The sequence below is a fragment of the Euphorbia lathyris genome, chromosome 1 (assembly GCF_963576675.1).
Source record: "Euphorbia lathyris chromosome 1, ddEupLath1.1, whole genome shotgun sequence".
NCBI classification, from domain to species: Eukaryota; Viridiplantae; Streptophyta; class Magnoliopsida; order Malpighiales; family Euphorbiaceae; genus Euphorbia; species Euphorbia lathyris.
In genome coordinates this window covers 39,747,257-39,768,367 of record NC_088910.1, presented here as the reverse complement: position 1 = coordinate 39,768,367, position 21,111 = coordinate 39,747,257, and the positions used below count along the sequence as shown (strand labels likewise).

Sequence of the window (21,111 nt, the reverse complement as noted above, 5' to 3'; positions counted from 1 at the left end):
AACCTTTCGGGACGCGTTTAGAGGATAAAACCCCCTTGATATTAGTTGGTTGGCCGAAGGCTTTGCAAAGCCTCGATGCCACATGGGGAATTTGGCGCAGTCTAGATTTTTCCTCGTGATATTTGGTATCAGAGCCTTAGTTAGCAAGTTCTTTGCGCAGTGGCAAGCGAGCTTTAACTAAACAAGTTCTTCGTAGTGTGAGCGACTAGTGCTTTAACTAAGCGAGTCATTTGTAACGTGTGGTACTGATGCTTAATTTTTCCAACTGAGTTGACAGAAGAAAAGTTTACGGTGCTTTTTTTAATATATTTTATGATGCCTTTCAGATTGATTAAAAACTCGTGGCTTGCTAGGGTTATTGTTGCAAAACTTTTACCCAACACGTGGGAGTGTGAAAATTAGAAAAGAGAACTAAAATTGCTAATGCATGTGAATGTTAAATGGCATATGAATATTCCCATATAGATGCAGGCCATGAAATTCTACGAGATTCGACCCTTTTGAGTGAGGGAAAGTTCGCAGTTGATATACAAATTATAATACTCATGGGAAGTAACACACAAGTGAACTATTGAGTTAATGGTTATCGATGGCAAATTATTAAGGCATAGTTTGCACTTGAATTATATTAACTCGGTGAGACATTGCTTGTGTCTTTCCACGAGTCGAGAAAACTTGAGTGAAGTTCAATGCATATGCAAAGTGTCATAGGAATGGACAATTGGATCCTTGTGTGATGAAAGTAGATTATTAAGGCGTAATATGAATTCTGACTTACCTATATTTAGTAGGACATTACTTGTGCCTTCTCATGAGTCGAGAAAACTCGTGTAGATATATATATATTCAAATTACGACACGATGCAAAACTAACCATAATGTAGAAATGAGAAATACTGCTAATAAATATTGTTGCCTATCACGAGAAAAGATAAACATTGGAAGCGATTGTGAATATCAGTAGGAAAAATCCTATCGAGTAATTATTTGTCCATAGAATGCCTTATGCAAATGAAATTACAGAAAATTTATTTCACCAAAGAAGGTCGTAGGATGAGATTGCAGAAACTCGAAGACAAAGGGCCAACGAGTAGAGATACTGAGATTGCTATGACCCCGGGGTACGGTCCAGTGGGATGACCGATATGATGATTATTTTGAAACGTTTAGGCATGTGATAACTCAAGGAATTTGTTAGTAGAGGCCATTATAAAAATGATGATATTTTGGGGTTGAGATTACCGATGGTGGAGGATACTCATTATGAGTTCCCAGGTTGGAGAAGTGTCCTTTTGTGCTTACTAAGAATGTATCAAGGGGACGCCTAAGATAATTCATAAGTGTTTATTCTTGTTTGTAATGATTTCTGTGGAGAGGACGTCCAAAACAACCCAGGTGTAAAAAGTGCAAATTTTAGTATATAGGTACTTGAGTTTCGAGCAAGGTGGAGCAAATCGATGAATCTTAAGATGAGTCAAATAGTTGTGCCATGTTCAAAGTGATGAAAACTAACTGAGAATTAGATATGGGCAATTGAAATTTGATCCAACTAAGAAGAACATGTGTCATACAAACATTCATTCAAACTCATAAGCGTACAATTTAATGGAACATAAATAATTTTCGAGCATAAACCGAAACGAATTCAAATGAAAGTATATCATCGAGTCAGATAAGAGTAGTGAACAAACGGGAGATGCATGTAGCAAGTCGGTAAGCAAAGTTTTGGTCTAGTGGTTGACATGTCCAATCAAAGAAAATGGCATCCTAACATTGACTCAAAGTTGGTGACAATAAAGGGATCCTACCAAAATATCAAGTTGACATCGGTGAAGCAACTAAAGGATCCAAAGTGAGCAAGGGTTATTTTTATAGTACTCGATGGAAAATTCCAAGGTTTCATTGTTGGGTTTCAACCCGGAACTCATTTTACAGTAAAATATTGAAACGAACCAATATAGTAAGACGAGGCAAAAGATTCGAATTGAGAGGAGCAAAAGCTTGGATAGGCATTAGTACTTATGCGTCTATCTAGACTCGAGGCAAGGACCACAACGACGGGCGTTGGGGCGACATAGAAAGGGGAAGGAAATGTTTGAACCTTCAATGAATAATATTGATCATGTCTTTTGTTCCCCTAATCCCTTGAGCTAGTGGTCGACACTGACTTAAGTGATCCACGCTAGTCCATCGGGGACTAAAAGAGTCAGACATTCGGATTTATGGAAAGAGAGACGGATGTCTTCATGTCTTCATAGGGGTAGAACATATAGAGGACCTTATGGAATGAAATGTCAACATATGTATTGACGAGACGCATATACGGGATAAAATCCCCTTAATATCAGTTGGTTGGCTGAAGGCTTAGGAAAGTCTCGACGCTGCACATGGATTTGATGCAGTCCAAATCTATCCATGTGACATTTGGTACGTCGTAATGGAATTCTTATTATACTGGATGTCTATTAACATGTTGGGTTAGCTATATTATTTTTGTCGTAATGAAATTATAAATATATTACTCAATTTTTCTTTACAAATTTATATAATGACAATTATGAAAAAAAACATGCATGAATCTCCATACGACTAAGCTTTGTATTTTTATTATTAATGATCATGATCCACAATTCTTATTAAATGATAACACAAAAAAGATGAAAACATAGAGGAAAATTAAAAAAAAAATATGAAAAATAAAAACAAAAACGTTAAAATGGTAAAACGTAAAAAAATGCGAAAAACAAAAAAAAACGTGAAAAGAACAAAATAATGCGAAAACCAAAAAAGACAAGAAAAACGCTAAAGAACAAGAAAAGTGTTGAAATACGAAAAAAAAAAATATGTAAAACAAGGGAAAATGTGAAAAATGGAGAGAAAAGGAAAAAAATGAAAGGACTATAAAATTGTAAAAGCACAAAAAAAAATGGTAGAAACATAAAAAAAACCGTAAAAAATGGATAAAACGAGAGAAATAGAAAAAACGCAAAAACGAGAAAAAAAACATGAAAACGGTAAAAAAACAAGAAAAATAAGAAAAATAAAATTTGTTTTCAAGGTTTTTTTATTATTTTTGCATTTTTCATGTTTACATGTTTTCTTGTTTTCACACTTTTTCCCGTTATTCATATTTTTCCGTTTTTCGTGGTTGCTTGTTTTTCACTTTTTTCTCATTTTTCCTATTTTACGCAGGTTTTTTTTCATGTTTTCGATTTTTCTACATTTTGTGGCTTTTCACGTTTTTCCATTTTTCATATTTTTCACGTTTGTCGTGATTTTATATCATTTTTTTTTAATTTGTCAACCAAACATAAGAATGAAATCACTATTCAATTTCATTACATTACAACTTCTATTATACTGCGTTGCATTACAGCATACCCGACGCATAATGTAGGAAATAATAATATGCTGGGCTCAACGTTTCAATCAGAAACAATATCAGGTCCAAGATGGGTTCTATAATCTCAACCTAGCTAACAAACAATGATCTTGATTTGAGCTCAAACTTTTACTACTAGATTAGGAGTATAAATGCACGGATAATGCAACATCATTCATTCAAGCACTACTTTCAGAATTTCAGATTTCCAATAATCACTTCTCAAAGCATCGTGTATAGTTTGTGCCAATTCGATCTTCAAACAGACAACTTAGGACCATGTAAGAAACAAGTTGCAAGTAATCAATTTCAGGCAAGGTGATTGGTTAAACTTGTTATTTGATTGCAATGAGGATTATTACAAATTTACACTTCATTTTGTTGTACATTCTCAACAAGAAGAAAAGGTTAAATAAGTGTATCAAAAACTGGATGAAGCATATACATTATTATCAACAACTATCCAGTAGAAATTAAATTTTCATTTTCAACATGAAAATCTCACCAGATTCTTATGTACTGGGGTGGCAATGGCACTTTTCCTCTATACAATACTCTTCTTGTCTCTCGGCTTATATTAGGTATTCGTAGTACATCACGAAAAGAGCATCCGGGATATCCTTTGGCAGGCTATTCATATAAACATAGAACCGCAGCATGTCCTCTTTTAATACAGTATTAGTGTCAACCACATCACTGTTGCAGGTCAGAACCCATAGGTCACCCGAATTCACTCTTTTCAGACTACCCCGGCAAAACGGGCAAGATTCTGATCTTGTGTTCCTGTAACATTTCAAAACGCTTTGAGCATTTAATGTTGAACGGTTGAGTAAAGGAAGGTTAAGTAATGTCATACCAGTCATGGTAGCAGTTGATGCACATTGCATGGCAGCAGCTCGGTACAACCATTTTTGTACATGGCTCCAAGCAGATCCCACACTCGTCTTCCCTTTCTACGTCCATATCCGAAAAACTCATCCTATCTTCTACCCTCTTCTTGGCAAGCATCTCCACACAATAACCTTCATCTTGAGTCTTATCCAATTCCATCGCATCACCGTGAAGGCGTTGAAGTGATGGTAATATAACAGCTGCAATTTTAAGTCGGTCAAACTATGAGCCAATAAAAAGAACCAGAAGATTGAGACAAAATGATGCATGCCTTTCACATTTCATGTCAGCAAAGTTCAAATTGCTTCCTTAAATATACAATTGTTTAACATTCAAATGGCATTGTAATCCCAATTATGACAAGAGATGGAATGAGTATGAATGCAATTTGCCAAAGAACTACTCAACCCATAAGCTTAAGCAGAAATTTCATTAATAAATGAGAATTACTAGAATTCGAACTCTTAGTTCAAGAAACTCCGATACCATATTGAAAAACCAATCAACACAACAGGTTAAGCTAGCAGCGGTTCTAAGAATAATGTTTAGCATCCCCTAACATATTATTATCACACATTCGATAGATATAAAGATACAAAGAAGATAGATATACAAACCATAGAATTCCCTGATTGTTGCTTTCCGTCTGCAATTAGAGATTTTTGGCTTCCCATCTGAAGATACCTAAACATACCAAACATAACTTTTCAACATAACAAATTTTAAGAAGTGCGATGAAAAGAGCAAACTAAACCATCCAATTCAAATGAGTGAACGCAATTGAGGACCAACCTGATATACAACTATGTGGAAAAGGCTTAAAGAACTTGAAAGTAGACATGTACATGAACAATCCATCCACTGAAGTAACAGCAGAAAAATGGGTGCCAACTGATTGTAAACAAGTTTCATTTGAAGACAAGAACCACCCTTGCCTCTCGGTATAGAAGCTGCCCTGCAAATGCAATTCAAATTCAACGTAAATGCAAAGCCCAGTTAACATTCTTCAATATATATAAAAGATGCATAAAGGAAGAAATCGCATTTTTTATCGTCTAAAGAATTCAATTTCTGACAGGACAACAGGATTTGCAAAATCATATGGAACATATAAATCACATAAATCACCATCCCTAATAAAAATTTGCAGCGATTGAAATGATTACAGAGAGAATTCTAACGAATAAAATTCCATCGAAGTCGTACTTCCTCAAAATCACACGTCGGAAGAAAAATGTATCTGATTATCCAGAACTAAGATACAGGGTTTATAAAAAAAAATAGAAGTTCAAAAACGAAAAACTCAACATAGAAGGCAACCAAACAAAATTCCCAAAAAGAACATCAAGCAAACCCAAACATTACATAAACGGGACGACAAAATAAGAAGGAAAAACAGCAAAAAAAATAAAAAAAAACTCACAAGGCATTAGCGTGGTGGATATCGGACTCGAGAACCATAAGCGAGTCCTGGTAAGATGATCTCGCTGCAATCTCATAATAATAATCCATCGTCTCTCTCTCCCAATCGGCGACGATACAATAAAATAAAAGTGAAGTTATATAATCTAAATTTTGAGGAAAATACAGAGAGAATTTGGAAAGAGTAGGTGGACTCCACCCTGAAAGTTGTTGTTTGTTGAACAAAGAGAAAATTCAGTTCTTTGTTTCTACTTTCTAGAAGAAGTACCTCCGGTGTGCTCGCGTCTTGTACTTGATTTTGATATCTTGCATTTGAATAGCCTCTTCATTCAAGAGTAATCAATGAGGGTTTTTGAATTTTGGATTTTTGAAAGGAAGAAGAAAGAAATTGAATATGACAGTTGGGAAATGGTAATTTGACTTTTGGAGTACATTGTTGGACTGAATTGATTGCTTTTGGGTTGGGATTGGGCAGTTATAGTTGCTTACTTCTTCCAATCAAATGCCGTCGTTTTATGGTCAAATGATTTGGTTAAAGATTCTCCATCTTATCTTATTCATTGTTGGAAGGCAAAAGGTACTCAAAGAGCATCTCCAAGACACTCTTAATGCACTCTCTAAAAATAATATAAATAATTAACTCTTAATGATTTAAGAGGGGCTAAGATATATCATCTCCAATAATGCTCCTTATATTCACTCCTTATCTATTATTTTATTATTAAGATTATTATTTATTGTTATATTACCAATAGTCTAAGGAGAGAGACTCATCAATAATAAATTATTAATAAAAAATGAAGTTAGGAGGAACTAAGAGGTGGAGAGAGGCTCTCTATTAATAGAGAGGATGGTGAGGCTCTTAGTGATTTGAGGAGCCACTAAGAGGCTGTTGGAGCTGATTTTTTATTCTCCCTCCTCAAATTTTAACTTAAGAGCCAATTTAAGAGGCTCTTAGAGATGCTCTCAAGTACCTTATTATTTTGATTTTATTGTATTAAGTTTTTATATCTTATATTTTAATATTAAGTTTTTCTTCTCTCCTTCTATAGAGTTCCATGTACGGATGTGCATAATGCGGTAAAAACCGTAAAACCGAACCAAACCGCATAAAATTCAATTTTTGGTTCGGTTTTTTATAATTTAGTTTGGAATCGGTTTGAGTTTTTAGAACATTTCGATATTCGGTTTGGTTCGGTTTTATAAAAAATACTAAAAAAATTGAACCGAACAGATTATATGTATAATAATAAATAATACAAATTATACCTCATATGGCGTAGAATTTTTTTAAAGGCACAATAAATATTAAATGTTGTCTTTATAAGTTTATATTTTCAAGTAACTAATACTAATTCCTAGACTTGTATTAGACGTTAGAAAGTCAGTCACTCAGCATTCAATGGAAAATTTTAGAGAATTAGTCTGTTGCTCTTCTTGCATGTTCCTCTTTCTCTTCCTCTTCTAATATATATTTTGAGTTTTTCACTTATTTTCTTATTTCTATCCATACGATACAACTACTAACCTAAATATCATTCTCTCAATTCAAACAGCAATATGTGAAAATCTAAATTCTAATCCCTCAAATCAAACCATCAATCCTCATTCTAGTATCAGTTTGTGGGTTTCAAATCAAACCATCAAACTATAAAGTCTGGTGCTGCTGGTGCCCCTGCTACTGGTGCCGCTTCCTTTCCTCCGTGGGTTTCAATTTCTGTTTTTCTTATTCAGTTATATGGTACCCAAAAATGAACCAGATATTTTGTTTTTGAAACCATTATAAATGGTTTATTACTTTTGAGGTCTTTTGGCTTTTATAGCAATTGACATGTTATGAAATATTTATGTATTTGGTGAAGTAATACCTTTTGTTGAACATGACTGATAGATGTCCATAAATTGTCTACAAGTATTTTGATTCATGTTTTTTTTTGCAGCACTTTAATAGTTACAAATAAGACCTTGGTACCGAACCAAAAATATCGGTTCGGTTTTATTTCGGTTTATAAATCTATTCGGTTTGCTTCGGTTCAAATTTTTTTACTAATTCGGTATTCAATTAATTTGGTTCGGTTTTGTACCGATGCACAACCCTAGTTCCATGAGTCTTTTAGCTTGGAACTGTCGTAAGCTAGGTGTTACGGGACTAGGTCTTTTAGGAAAATTGGTTATGTAGAAAAATTGGTTTTCTTTTAGGAATCCCACATTGGAAGCCAAGAGAGAAGAAGAGTAAAATGAGATGTATATGTATGTTGTTATCCTACATTGGAAAAACATAACATAGTAAAGCTTTTCTAATGTTATATATTGGGCTTTGGGCTTTAGGCTTAAAGCATCACACAACAAGCCTCTTATAATTCTAAGGCTTAGTTGATTTCTCTTTCTTTCTCTATTGTAATATTTTCTCATTTGAAATATTATTCAGTAGTGTCCGGGGACGTAGGCAATATTGGCCGAACCTCGTTAATTTTGGTGTTTTCTCTATTTGTTTTATGCTTTAGCTTTCAATTTCCTATCCGTTTCCACAACAATTGGTATCAGAGCCTTGGTTTAGAAATTTAGTATGTTATGTGCACCGCGGTTAGACTAATCGATCAACACATCAGAAAAAATTCTTTTCTCTGGGTTTCATTGGTTTAAAAACTTAGTATGCTTTGTACGTCGCAGCTGCCGCACCTAGACTGATTGGTCGGTATGTCAGAAAAGTTTTTTCTTTGGGTTTCTTTGACTATTTAGCAAATTGAAATGTAGTGTTTTAAAACACTCATTTGGAAAAATCATAGATAATATATTGTCTTAAGTGCATAGGAAAATTCTGTCAAAAAGGTAATAATCGCCTAAGAAAGCTGGTACTTAAGTGAGACCATTTATGCATTAGTGGCCTCGGAATTTTTCTATTGAAGTTAAGATAAATTATTATTGGTGATTTTTCAATTTGAGCTGAGATGACGACTAATGAAACACCACAGGGTTCCACATCGGCAAAAACGTCTATTTTGTCAAGAATAGGTGTGTCTAATAGCAGAATTACTGTGGAGATCTTTGATGGTACTGGTCATTTTGGCAGTTGGCAACGTGAAGTTTTGGATGCGTTGTTTCAACAAGGTCTAGATGTTTCCATTGAAGGAGAGAAAGCAGAAGATGTTGATTAGAAGGATTGGAAAACAATAAACCATTTGGCGTGTGGTACAATTCGATCATGCCTGCCTAGAGAGCAGAAGTATGCATTCATCAAAGAAACTTCTACAAATGTATTATGGAAGGCATTGGAGGAAAATTTCTTGAGGAATAGCAGTCAGAATAAGTTCATATGAAGAAAAGATTGTTTAGGTTCTCATATGTTCTTGGTACCACGATGAATGCTCACATCACGAGTTTCAATAAACTTGGTGCTGATTTGATAAACTTGGACGTGACTTTTGGAGATGAAGATTTGGCATTGATGTTGTTGGGATCACTTCTTGAGGAGTTTGAATTTCTTGAAACTACTTTACTCTATAGAAATGCTGAGGTGTCTCTAAGTGAAGTTTATGTTACATTGTATAGTTACAAATTGAGAAAGAAATATAAGAAAGAAAGTAGTAGTGGCGCAGCAGAAGCACTAGTCATGAAAGGCCGTTAAAAAAGGAGTAAAGGCAAGAATGCGAGATCAAAATCCAAAGTTGGCAAAGATGAATGTGCCTTTTTCAAGAAAAAGGGCATTAGAAGAAAGATTGTCTGAAACTGAAGAACAAATCTGGTAAATGGAAGGTTGTTACAGATTTGAATGTTGCTGAGTATGATGATAGCTCGGATTTTTCATTGGCAACAATGGCATCATCAAGTGGGTCACAAGCATGGATTCTAGACACGGGTTGTAGCCATTATATGTGTCCTAATCGGGACTGGTTCTTTGGCTTCAAAGAAATAGATGGCAGAGTTGTTCACACAACAAATGACAGTCCTTGTAAGATAGCTAGAATTGGTACAATTTAGTTGAGGAATCATGATAGAGCAACCAAAACTTTGACAAATTTCAGATACATGCCGAGCTTGATGAAGAATCTCATTTCCGTGGGAGTCCTAAGCAAAAAGGGCTTCACTATTGTTATCAAATAAGGTTCTATGAAGGTCATATCAAGTGCACTTGTGGCAATCAAGGGAGTTCAAAAGAGCAACAACTTGTACTATTATTATGGCAGTATAATTACTAGAGTAGTATCAGTGGTTTCTAGTGATGATAAAGAACTAGAAGCAACCAAATTGTGGCATATGCGGTTGGGGCATGCAAGTGAAAAGTCCTTGAAAGCTTTGGTGAGTCAAGGGTTATTGGATGGAGTTTGAACCTGCAAGTTAGATCTTTGTCAGCATTGTATCGAGGGGAATCAGATGAGAGTGAAGTTTGGCACTGCAATCCATGACATCATGGGTATTTTGGATTATGTTCATTCAGATGTATAGGGACCTTCCAAAACAATTTCGTTGGGAGGAAAATCCTATTATGTTCCCTTTGTTGATGACTTCTTTAGAAGAGTATGTGTGTAAACTATAAAGTCAAAGGATGAAGTGTTGGGAGTTTTTCTCATGTGGAAAAATATGATGGAAACTCAGATAGGAAGAAAGATCAAATTCTCTGATCAAATAATGGTGGAAAGTATAAAAGTGATCATTTCATGAAAGTTTGTTAAGATGAAGGAATTTTCTGACACTTAACAGTTAGAAATGCACCACAACAGAATAGGGTGGCAGAACAAATGAATCAAACTCTACTAGAGAAAGTTTGATGTATGTTGTCCAATACTAGTTTGGGTAGACAGTTCTGGGCTGAGGCTATAACATATGCTAGCCATCTTATTAATCGGTTATCATCATTTGTTATTAACGGCAAGACGCCTTTAGAGGTGTGGCATGGAAAACTAGCTAAAGATTATAATTCCTTACGTGTGTTTGGTTCCACTACATACTACCACGTTAAGGAATTGAAGTTGGATCCGAGAGCAAAAGAAGCGATATTTATGGGCATTTCCTCTATAGTCAAAGGATATTTTTTATGACATTATGAGTCTAAGAAGATAATCTTTGCAGGGATGTTACTTGTGATGAATCCACCATATTGAAGAAGGTAGAAGATAAGCAAACAGATGGTACTCCATGGCAGGTGAAGAATACTTCCAAACAGGTGGAGTTTGAGGGAAGTAGAAAATTGATTCAACAATGGAATCTAATACTCTTATAGTAGAAAGATCAGATGAATTAGGTGAGGTTTCAACACAAGATCTCCACAACAACAAATGGCAATTGCATTGAGAAATCCACATAGAAATAGAAAAAAGCCTGCTCGCTGTGAAGATGCAATGGTTGTGCATCTTCAATTGAAGAAATTCCTACCTTTTATTCTGAAGCTGTACAAAGTTTAAAAGATGAAAGATGGAGGAATGTTATAGATAGGGAGATGTAGTCCCTTGAAAAGAATCAGATATGGAATCTATCAAGTATACTAAAGGGAAATAAGGAAATTGGATGCAAATGGGTGTTTGCAATGAAAGAGGGATTTCCTGACAAGTTTAGTGTTCGCTACAAGGCAAGGTTCGTGGCTAAAGGCTATGCTCAGAAGGAGGGAAATGAAGTGTTTTCTCCAGTTGTAGAACACATCTCCATTAGAATATTGTTGGCCTTGGTAGTGCAGTTTGATTTGGAACTAGATTTAGTTGGATGTAAAAACCGTGTTTTTATATGGGGACCTGGAGGAGGAAATCTATATGTCTGAGTCAAAGGGATAAAAAGTTGTTGGTAAGGAAAATTTAGTGTTCAAACTGAACAAATCGTTGTTTGGATTGATGCAATCTCCAAGGCAGTGGTACAAGTGATTTGATAAGTTCATTATGGGGTAGAAGTACATCAGAAGCAAATATGAACAATATGTATATTTGTGCAAGATATAAGATGGATCATTTGTGTACCTTCTCCTTTATGTTGATGATATGTTGTTTGCGTCAAAGAATAAAGGAAAGATATAGAAATTAAAGGCTCAACTGAATCAGGAGTTTGAAATGAAAGATTTGGGTGAGCCTAAAAAGATTTTCGGTATGAAGATAAGCAGAGGTAGAAAGTTGGGGAGAATTTGTTTGACTTAGAAAGAATATTTGAAGAAAGTATTGAGACATTTGGCATGGATGAGAAGACAAAATCAGTCAATACTCCATTTGCTCCTCAATTCAAGCTCAATGCATATCTATCTCCAAAAAGTGGTGAAGAACAAGAATATATGTCAAACGTTCCATATGCGAATGCAATTGGTACCTTGATGTATGTGATGGTGTGTACGAGGGCCGACATTTCACAAGCAGTTAGAGTTGTGAGTAGGCATATGCATAATCCTGGTAAAGGACATAAGCAAGCTGTGAAATGGATTCTACGGTATATCCAACATACTGTGGATGTTAGTTTAATGTTTGAGCGGGATGAGAAAGTCGGCCAATACGTAGTAGGATATTGTGATTTTGACTCTGTTAGTGGTTTGGATAACCGATGGTCAACTACTGGTTATTTGTTTACCATGGTAAAAGCACCAGTTAGTTGGAGGTCTACCTTACAGTCGATAGTTGCTTTGTCTACAGTGGAGGTAGAGCACATGGCAGTTACAGAAGCTGTTAAGGAGGCAATTTGGCTTCAGGGGTAGCTAAAAGATTTAGGAGTTGGTTAGAAGCATATCAAAGTGCATTGCGACAGTCAGAGTTATTGTGCCCGATGAAGATCTTAGTATTAATCATTTTGATTTTCGCTGGTCTTTTGTTGGAATGATTTCCCAAACTAGACGGAAGCCTCAGAGCATGGGTGCTCGCTGGCTTGTCAATGATGCGAGTTTTAGAGGTAGCGATTGTAGTTCCCCGATGGAGGTGGACGACTCTAGTCCGGGCGAGATAGTTCAGGTAACTGATAATTATATTGGTAGTAACTACTCAATTAAAGAGTAACTGATAATTATGATGGAAGTAATTGCTCAATTAAAAGCGTAACTAGTAATTATAATGGTAGAAATTACTTAACTAAAAGCGGAATTGATAATTCTGATGGCAATGACCACTCAATTAAAAGCGTAATAAAGGGAACAGTAAGTACGATAATTACTATTATTAATAGGGAGTCATTTAAATAAGGGAATCAAGGGGCAGTTTTGCAAATGGAATGAGTATTTATCTCTGATCCAAAATGACGAAGGATGGAGGTTTGTGAGGATTGCAATAACATATTCGCTATTCCTCTATCTGTCAATGAAGAGACAAAGTCTTGGTTCTGGGCTCTAGAGCATAATGGAAAATATACGGTAAAGAGTGGATACAGTATGAGCTTAAATTAGAGTGCACACCAGTCAACTAGTTTTTGAAAAAGTTTTTGGGAGTTGAAGGTGACGAGCAAGATGCAAAATCTCTTATGGCGGGCTTGCAAAGGTTGCATTCTTCGTAACCCGTTTGACAGTTTTGTGGCAACAAAGAATGGCACTCTCTCTTGTCATGTGGATCCTTTACTTGTTGAGGTTCTTAGCATGAGGGAAGTCCTTAGTTTCTTACAAAAATGTGGCCTCAACGACGTTCTTATTGAACCAGACTTGCAACTCTTAGTAAATGTTTTACATTGTCAAGATGTGTCCGTTTCTAGTTTTGGTTTGATTGTATCTGATTGTAAATCCATATTATTGGATATTAGGAATAGTACTTATCTTTATCAAGCGGTCTACGATTAATGTTATCGATGTGTTAGCTAAAATGACTTATTCTATGTTAGATTGGTCTACGAACATTGTTACCGATGTGTTAGCCAAAATGACTTGTTCTATGTCAGATTATGGAGTTTTGGAGTATGTTTCCCCTCATTTCCTTTGTAATTACATACTGGCTGATTTATATATTTAACCCCTTTTGTTTCAAAAAGAAAATATTCAAAATTTATATTAAAAAACTCAAAATTTATAATTTTCATATCTCATATTTTTCAAATGGAGAATAAACATGATAGATTCACTTAATATTACTTTTACGTTAAAAACTCCTAATACTCCGAAAATCAAAACTCTCAAAACTAGACTTTAAACATGTCTAATTCTCAGATAACTCCGATCTGACCCATTTTACGGAGTTCTCAATATAATTCGAATATATCATGTCTCTAACTACACTAGATCCTTGAAGGGTAAACCGGGCTGTCGAAGGGGGGCTATCGGTTGTTTGTTAGTTGTAGCAACTTTCAGAATTATGTTGCTGGGTATTGCAATCTTTAAGATGATGTCTCTTCTCTTGGTGACATTTTCACTGACTTCCATCACAAAAGATGTCAGCAATAGCCAATCCTTCAGTCAATAGAGTCAGTAGACCCTCCAATGCACTTCAACCAAGAATATTACCGGTTGCCTATGAATCAGTCGGGTATTCAATCTCGCTCTTTTAATTTTACATGTTATCGTTTTAATTTGATGCGTTGTATTTGTTCAGTTGTTTATATATATATATATATATATATATATATATATATATACTGTTTTTAAATATATTTTACATTTTTATTACTTTATAATTTATTCAATAAATATTTATAAGAACAATTTTAAATTTTTTTTTGAAAGGAACTTAAATTTTTAATATAACTAACAATTAAATTATTATTATTTATTTGTTTAATAAATATTAATAAAAAATTATTAATAATTTTTATTCAACAAGATTAGTGTTATTCAATAGCATACTATTAATAAATATTATTAATACAAAAAAATGTTAATTAATTAAAGTAACAAAAATAAAAAAAGTTATATAACGTGTGGGATCCAACGAAATAATGTGTAATTGTTCTACAACTAGGGATGTTTTTTTTTATTTGAAGTGTATTTTAGGTGGAGAGTGTTTTGGGGATGATGATATGACATGGTTAGAAGGTTAAAAACTCTCCTACCACCAGAAATGTTATTAGATTCCTAATCGTTTATTAAATAGTTGTTTACAAAATTTATTTAGCTATAAATATCTAATTTATGATCTGTTTGATTCAACTGTTAGCTAATAGTTGTTGCAGTTAGCTGTTAGTTTTTTATTATTTGTTGACCACCTATTAGTATTTAGTAAAATTATGATTAAACTGTCGCTGTTAGTATATAAAATGTCTAATATAATGGATATGTTTCAAATTAATCAACAAATAAATTATAAAAATAAAAATTATAATACACAAATTAACAAAAATTATTTAAATTACTTCAAAAAAAATTATTTAAATAACTAAATAATAATTTATAGAAATTGACTAAAATATTATTTTTTCGATAATAATATTATAAATATAGAAATAACATTAAAAAAAGAAATACGTTTTGTGAAAATAAAAGGGACAATTTTATCAACATCAAATAGTACAAACATATATTCATTAAAAAGCTCCAAAATTATACTCCGAAAAGTTGAAACAAACACCTCATCGATTAAAATGGTATTACCCATTTCATGTGTATAAAATAGTATTATATTTTGAAATAAAGTTTTGAGTACCAATTAAATAGATAATGATATGCTAATCGAGTTTTATATTTAAACAAAAAGACGAAACAATATTTTGAAAAAAAACGCCACATTACATATGATAGGATCGGAGCTAGGGATGGAGGGTTGGGTCCCGAAAACCCTCTTAGGGTTTTTCGGCCTAGATTTTCTAAATTCTTCCATGGCTAGAGCCCTGCCATGGTAGAAGGTTAAAAAAGACGAGGGGTGAAGCCCCCCATCTTCTTTGATATGCTATTCTTTTTTATAATTTAAAAGCTCAAAACGATGTCGTTTTGGATAACCCAAAACGATATTGTTTTGATCTTACTAATTAAAAAAATTAATTAATAAAAATGATACCTTTATCTTTCAACTCATTCTAAATAAAATTAGCTTCGTTTCACTTTTTCCTTTCTTATTCACACCTTTTCATAAATGTGCAGACAAAAGAAAAAAAAAAGAGAAGAAAGACACGATATACTATTCCACCCTAAATTTCAAATTCAACTCCAAAACCATCGCTTTCATTGCCAACAACTAGTAATCTTTCTTGATTTTAGGTTTTTATTTTTTTTTGTTTTAGTTTAAAGATTACCAATACATATTTCTAATTTAGTTTTATTTTTATTTTTTTATATTTAGGAGTTTTGAATTGAATTGATATTTAACGGTTTTGATTTAAGAGTTTTATTTTAGAGATTTTGATTGAATTGATATTTAGGTGTTTTATTTTAGGAGTTTTCATTTAGGGTTCTATTTTAAGGGTTTTCATTTAGGGATTTTGAATTAAATTGATATTTAGAGGTTTTGATAATTAATATTGAATCTTTTTAATTGAATTCAATATGATAAGTTAATGAGGATTGATAATTTTTTGGATAAATTTCAAAAAAAACCCCTGTGGTTTCACCGATTTCCAAATAAACCCCTGTGGTTTGTTTTTACCAAAAAAAAGGAGCGTGGTTTACGCCGTTACCCGAAAAACGAAAAATGGGTTAACAATGTTAAAAATGCTGACGTGGCAAAGGATAAAGTTGGAAAAACGATTTTTTTTTATTTTTTTTATTTTTCTTTTTTATTTTGTTCCTTCTTCTTCTTCTTCTTCCTCCTCCTCCTCCTCCTCTTCTTCTTCTTCCCCTCTCTCTCTCTTCTCTTTTTCTTCCTCTCTCTCTCTTCCCTTCTTCTTCTTTTTTGTTTCGATTTCAGATTTCCAAAATCGGAAATCTGAAAATTCCAGATTTCTGAAAATTTCCAGAAATCTGGAAATTCCCAGATTTCCGATTCTGGAAATCTGGAATTTCCAGATTCCTGGAAATTCTCAGAATCTGGAAATTCCCAGATTTCCGATTTTGGAAATCTGGAATTTTCCAGATTCCTGGAGGAATCTGGAAATTCCAGATTTTCGAAATCGGAAATCTGAGATTTCCGATTAAAAAAAAGAAGAAAAAGAGGAAGGAGAAGAGAGAGAGGAAGAAGAATGAGAAAAGAAGAAGAAGAAGAAGAAAGGAATGAAAGAAGGAAGGAAGGAAGGAAAGAAGAAGAAGAAGAAAAAGAAGAAGAAAAGAAAGAAGAAGAAAAAGAAGAAGGAAAGAAAAAAAGAAAAAAGAGAAAATTAAAAAAAAATTCGGAATTTCCAATTTTACCCCTCATTTTTAACACTGTTAACCCATTTTCCGTTTTTCGGGTAACGGCGTAAACCACGCTCCTTTTTTTTGATAAAAACAAATCACAGTGGTTTATTTGGAAATCGATGAAACCACAAGGGTTTTTTTTGGAATTTACCCTAAATTTTTCTACCTAATAATGATATAAGTGGACTTTAATTAAAGAAAATTGAATAGCCTTTTTTTTTTTTTTTTTGTGAAGGAAAATTGAATAGCCTTTTACTTTACATTTCCTTAATTTCAAACAGAATAGTAGTATTTTATTGATTCTACCATATTTCAACTTAGTTTATCTTAAATTACCTACTTTAATAACAACTCATCTAAACTTGCTTTAAAACACAAATAAAACAGCGTCGTATAACGCATATATATGTATAGATGGTTGAATTGAGTTGCACGCAAAGAGTGCAGTGTGAATAGTACGATCCGCCTCCTAAACTATTCCGTACAATAAAAATGGTCAAAAACGCCGAAGAACGCAGAACGTCCCATTGTAATCTGCACCACTTCTCTCCATCCAATATTTGCTTAACAACTCTCAGTTTTCTTTACCTCTGCATCCGCCGCCGCTGGTAGGTTTTTTCTTCTTCCATCTTCATCACAATTTATTAATCTTTTTTTTATTCTAATTACTGTACTTATTTTCTCCCTTTGATTCCATACGCATTCGTGTTTTGTCTTTCTTCATTGTAATCACCTTCACTGAGGAAGATAGAAGATAAACCTAAGAGATATTGATGTTGAAAACTGAAAAGAAACTAGGTTTTCTTTGTTACATACCTCGTTTCCTAGTTGAAAATAAGTAGTATTATGCACAAATGCGAGATAACCTTGAAAACAGTGCCTGTAAAGTTTTTCCAGGACGATTTCCTTTTTCCTTTGTGCACAAAAGTTAGCTCGACCTAATCTTGAATGTAATGCCTGGAAAGTTTTTCCTGGAAAAAGTGTGCATATCAACACTGTCAATGCATATTGCGGGAGTTTTCTTGTATTTCTCTGTTTAACTCAACGTTCATGGGTTTAAGTTAAGGCTTTGGGCTGCCCTTAACTGTGTTCGTTGAAGTTCATTAGTGGGTGGTCCTGATTCCTGAGGTTAGGTCATATTTAACTATGCTTTGTTTCCAATTTAAGCTGCTGGGTTAAATTGCCAGGCGAAAATGCATGTTTGTACGTTTTTCTTTTATAAAAACAATCGGGGATGTAAATAAGCAATATTTTATTCTTCTACGAAATCTTGATCCTTATAGCAAAATTGACATGAAATGGGTGGAAAACGGAAATCGTTTTGCTTTGTTATTGTGCTCTAAACCTAATTTTCAAGTGTGTTCTTTGGTTGGGGGCTTCTATTTGTTTGTTATTTCGTTTTCCTGATATGTTGCTTTGTCAAAACAAAAATGTTGCAGAAGTGTAGAGTGAAAGAGAGTTGAGAGATGGCTTTCTCCAGTCTAGAAGTCTGTGCAGAGTGCAAGAGAAATTGCTTACTGTGTCATCAGAAGACAAGAAGCTCAACGCCTATTGTTTCATCTTTCTTCAAAGTGATGATTACGGATTGGTTTTCTGAGGTTTTGGTACGTTTACATTCTGTTCATCCTCTTCAAGCCAATCAATTATTTTTCTGTGTAGTTTTATTTGCTCTATCTAACTGCTGCAAGAGGACTTCTATTTTCTTCTTAGTTATTACTTCTTTTGTTTTGACAAATTTAACGTTGGCATTCCTTGCAGTTCTTACCTCCTAAATTTGCTCCTGTGGCATCAAGCATGATTGGCCAAGAAGTGCCCCTTGAAGATTCAAGTGGATTGCAATGGAAAGTAAAATTAATTCTCATGGAAAATTCTGTCGCTTTGAATCAAGGATGGGATGTATTTGCACAGGCTCATGGATTGGAAATTGGAGATTTTGTGATATTCCACTATGTTTTAGGATCACACTTTGTTGTTCAGATCTTTGATAAAACCGGATGTGAGAAGCTGGACTTTTCGAAGAACAAAAATCAGAAGAAAAGGGCTAACGCTGACACGAATTCTACTCAAGGATGTGGCCCATGCCATGTAGCTGATAAAGGTCCAACAGACAAACCAGAATCTAAGTCTTCTGTTTTTAATTCAAGCATGGAAACTAGTCACCAGCAGGGTGAGACGCGTAATATGAAAAATATTAAGACGGCAATGAACGGTTCTTCAAGTGATAAAAAGGGGGTTGCAAGATCTCAAGCTGTTCCTAAAGCTGGAATTTTTGAAGATCCATGCTCCTTGATGACGGAAAGCAAGTGCAAGATAAATGATCCGGTGAATGTTGAGATGGCAATGAACGGTTCTTCACGTGATCGAAGGGGAGTTGCAAGATCTCAAGCTGTTTCTAAAGCTGGAATTGTTGAAGATCCATGCTCCTTGATCAAGAGGGAAAGCAAGCGCAAGATAAATGACTCGGTTAACATTAAGATGTGTACCGACACTGGTTTAAAAAGTAAAAATCGGATCCCAAGGCCTCAAGCTGTTCCTAAAGCAAAAGTCTTTGATAGAGAACTTGATGGCAAAGATGCAGAATATCAAACTGCAAATCAGGATACTTTGAGGACTTACAACTTGGACACTCTTGGAAGCAACAAAACCATAGGGGCCAAAGTCTCCTCTCATAATGTGGATACATCCCGTTATTCGAAGAATCAAGCTGGCTCAGATTATAAAGCATCACAGAAAGTAGCGCCTGTGGGTGTTTCCAATTTTGATTCGTCTGTATTTGGAAGATGGCAGACTGATTGTGATGAGGGAAGAGAGAAGGCAAACTCAAGTAAGGTGCTTTTGTCTCAGTACATTGATAGTAATTTCCCATTTAATTGCAACAGAATAATCTTCTTGCTTAGACCTAAAATGAAAAATAATGTAGAAATATTGAATTTGTTTATATTACACTTTGCATATGAATTGCTGTATTTTGTTTTGCTATTTGAAGTAAACACAGGGAAGAAGCCAAAGGTGAAAAGGGAACCGGAGGATCCAATTTTGAGTTCTCCTGTAGGATATAAAGATAAAGCTGTCAAGAAGGTGAAAGTTGAAGCTATCAACAAACATAGTTTGTCAAGTGCAGGCAGTATCACTTGCTTGATAGAAGCCAACGAGTCATTTCTTGTAAGATATCAAAGTTGGGACGGGAGCTTTTTTTTTTTGTCATTATTTTGGGGATTAGGTTAAAATTTGCACCTAACTTTTTTTTTTATAAACTAGACATATATCCCTTAAAAGATGATAAAATTTTATTCTTAACATAACTTGTAACAATTTTGGACCGAACAACGGTGCATGGAGCAATTTTTGGCCCTGATTAACGGTATTCATAAAACGACTCAAGAAAACCACCCCTTACAAGGGCGGTTCCGTCCCTGCCCACCCCCCTAATTTCATCAGCAGGATGTTGATTGCATCCTGAGTAAGATAAAGAGATGCTTGTTTTTCTTTTCTTTTTTACTCTAATTCAGTCCAACTCTTTTTTTTTATTGGTTTACTTTTTGTACGCCAAGCAATTAAAGGCTGCTCTTCCATTCTCTGGACTGAAAATTGCTCCACGTTAGAAACATAGAGGACATAATTTTACCATTTTTTTTTTATGTTAAGAATATATCTAAACATTCCAAAATGTTAGGGGAAAAATTGGACATTATTCCTTTTGTTTTATTTTTGGATAAGTAAGCTAAGTTAGTGTTCCATTGAGTCTATGCAGGAATTGCCAGCAGCCTTGCCATCATCTTACAAGGGAAGAAAGAGGGGAAGCAGTAGTAGAAGTGTGGTGTTTCTGAGGGGGCCAAAGATGAAAGTGTGGCCAGTATCCTACCATGAAACGTCTCAAAGGAAGATTTTGATGGGCGGATGGGAAGCATTTTGTCAGTATAACAACATTCTGGCTGGAGATGAATGTACTTTTGAAATTGAGAATGAAGCTGAGGATGTATTTCTAGTCACCGTTGTTACTCCCCTCTAAGTAAGGCTCAGTTGCTTGCACCCAATTTAGACTCTAATATGCCATTAATCTTCTGTACAAGTCACAATTCCACAGATAGTGTTCATTTAGTTCACTGATTGTGTATTAGTATTATATTTCAAACCATGACAGTGTTAACTGAGTTCTGCAAATGTGATGAACATGATGGAACATGATTTTTGATATCGTTAAGTCTGTGTTTACCAAATTAGTTCATTTAGTTAGTTGTGAATATGTAGTTTATTGTTATTAACAAGAAAGTAAAAAGCT

General features: G+C 34.4%; 2 protein-coding genes across 2 annotated transcripts; one reads left to right on the top strand and one right to left on the bottom strand.

Moving 5' to 3' along the window:
• Positions 1-3,695: 3,695 nt before the first annotated feature.
• On the bottom strand, positions 3,696-6,134 carry LOC136232310 (E3 ubiquitin-protein ligase AIRP2-like). The gene is made up of 5 exons (XM_066021422.1): positions 5,697-6,134; positions 5,066-5,228; positions 4,891-4,957; positions 4,239-4,473; positions 3,696-4,165 (listed from the first exon to the last, which is right to left on the bottom strand). Exons 1-5 carry the CDS (start codon positions 5,783-5,785, stop codon positions 3,955-3,957), a joined length of 765 nt encoding a protein of 254 aa, XP_065877494.1. The 5' UTR covers positions 5,786-6,134; the 3' UTR covers positions 3,696-3,954.
• An 11,152-nt stretch (positions 6,135-17,286) lies between these two features.
• LOC136232235 (uncharacterized) lies at positions 17,287-20,984 on the top strand. Its single transcript, XM_066021312.1, has 5 exons — positions 17,287-17,440; positions 18,272-18,436; positions 18,591-19,656; positions 19,819-19,994; positions 20,584-20,984. The coding sequence occupies exons 2-5, from the start codon at positions 18,299-18,301 to the stop codon at positions 20,839-20,841; spliced, it is 1,638 nt and encodes a 545-aa protein (XP_065877384.1). The 5' UTR covers positions 17,287-17,440; positions 18,272-18,298; the 3' UTR covers positions 20,842-20,984.
• Positions 20,985-21,111: the final 127 nt, after the last annotated feature.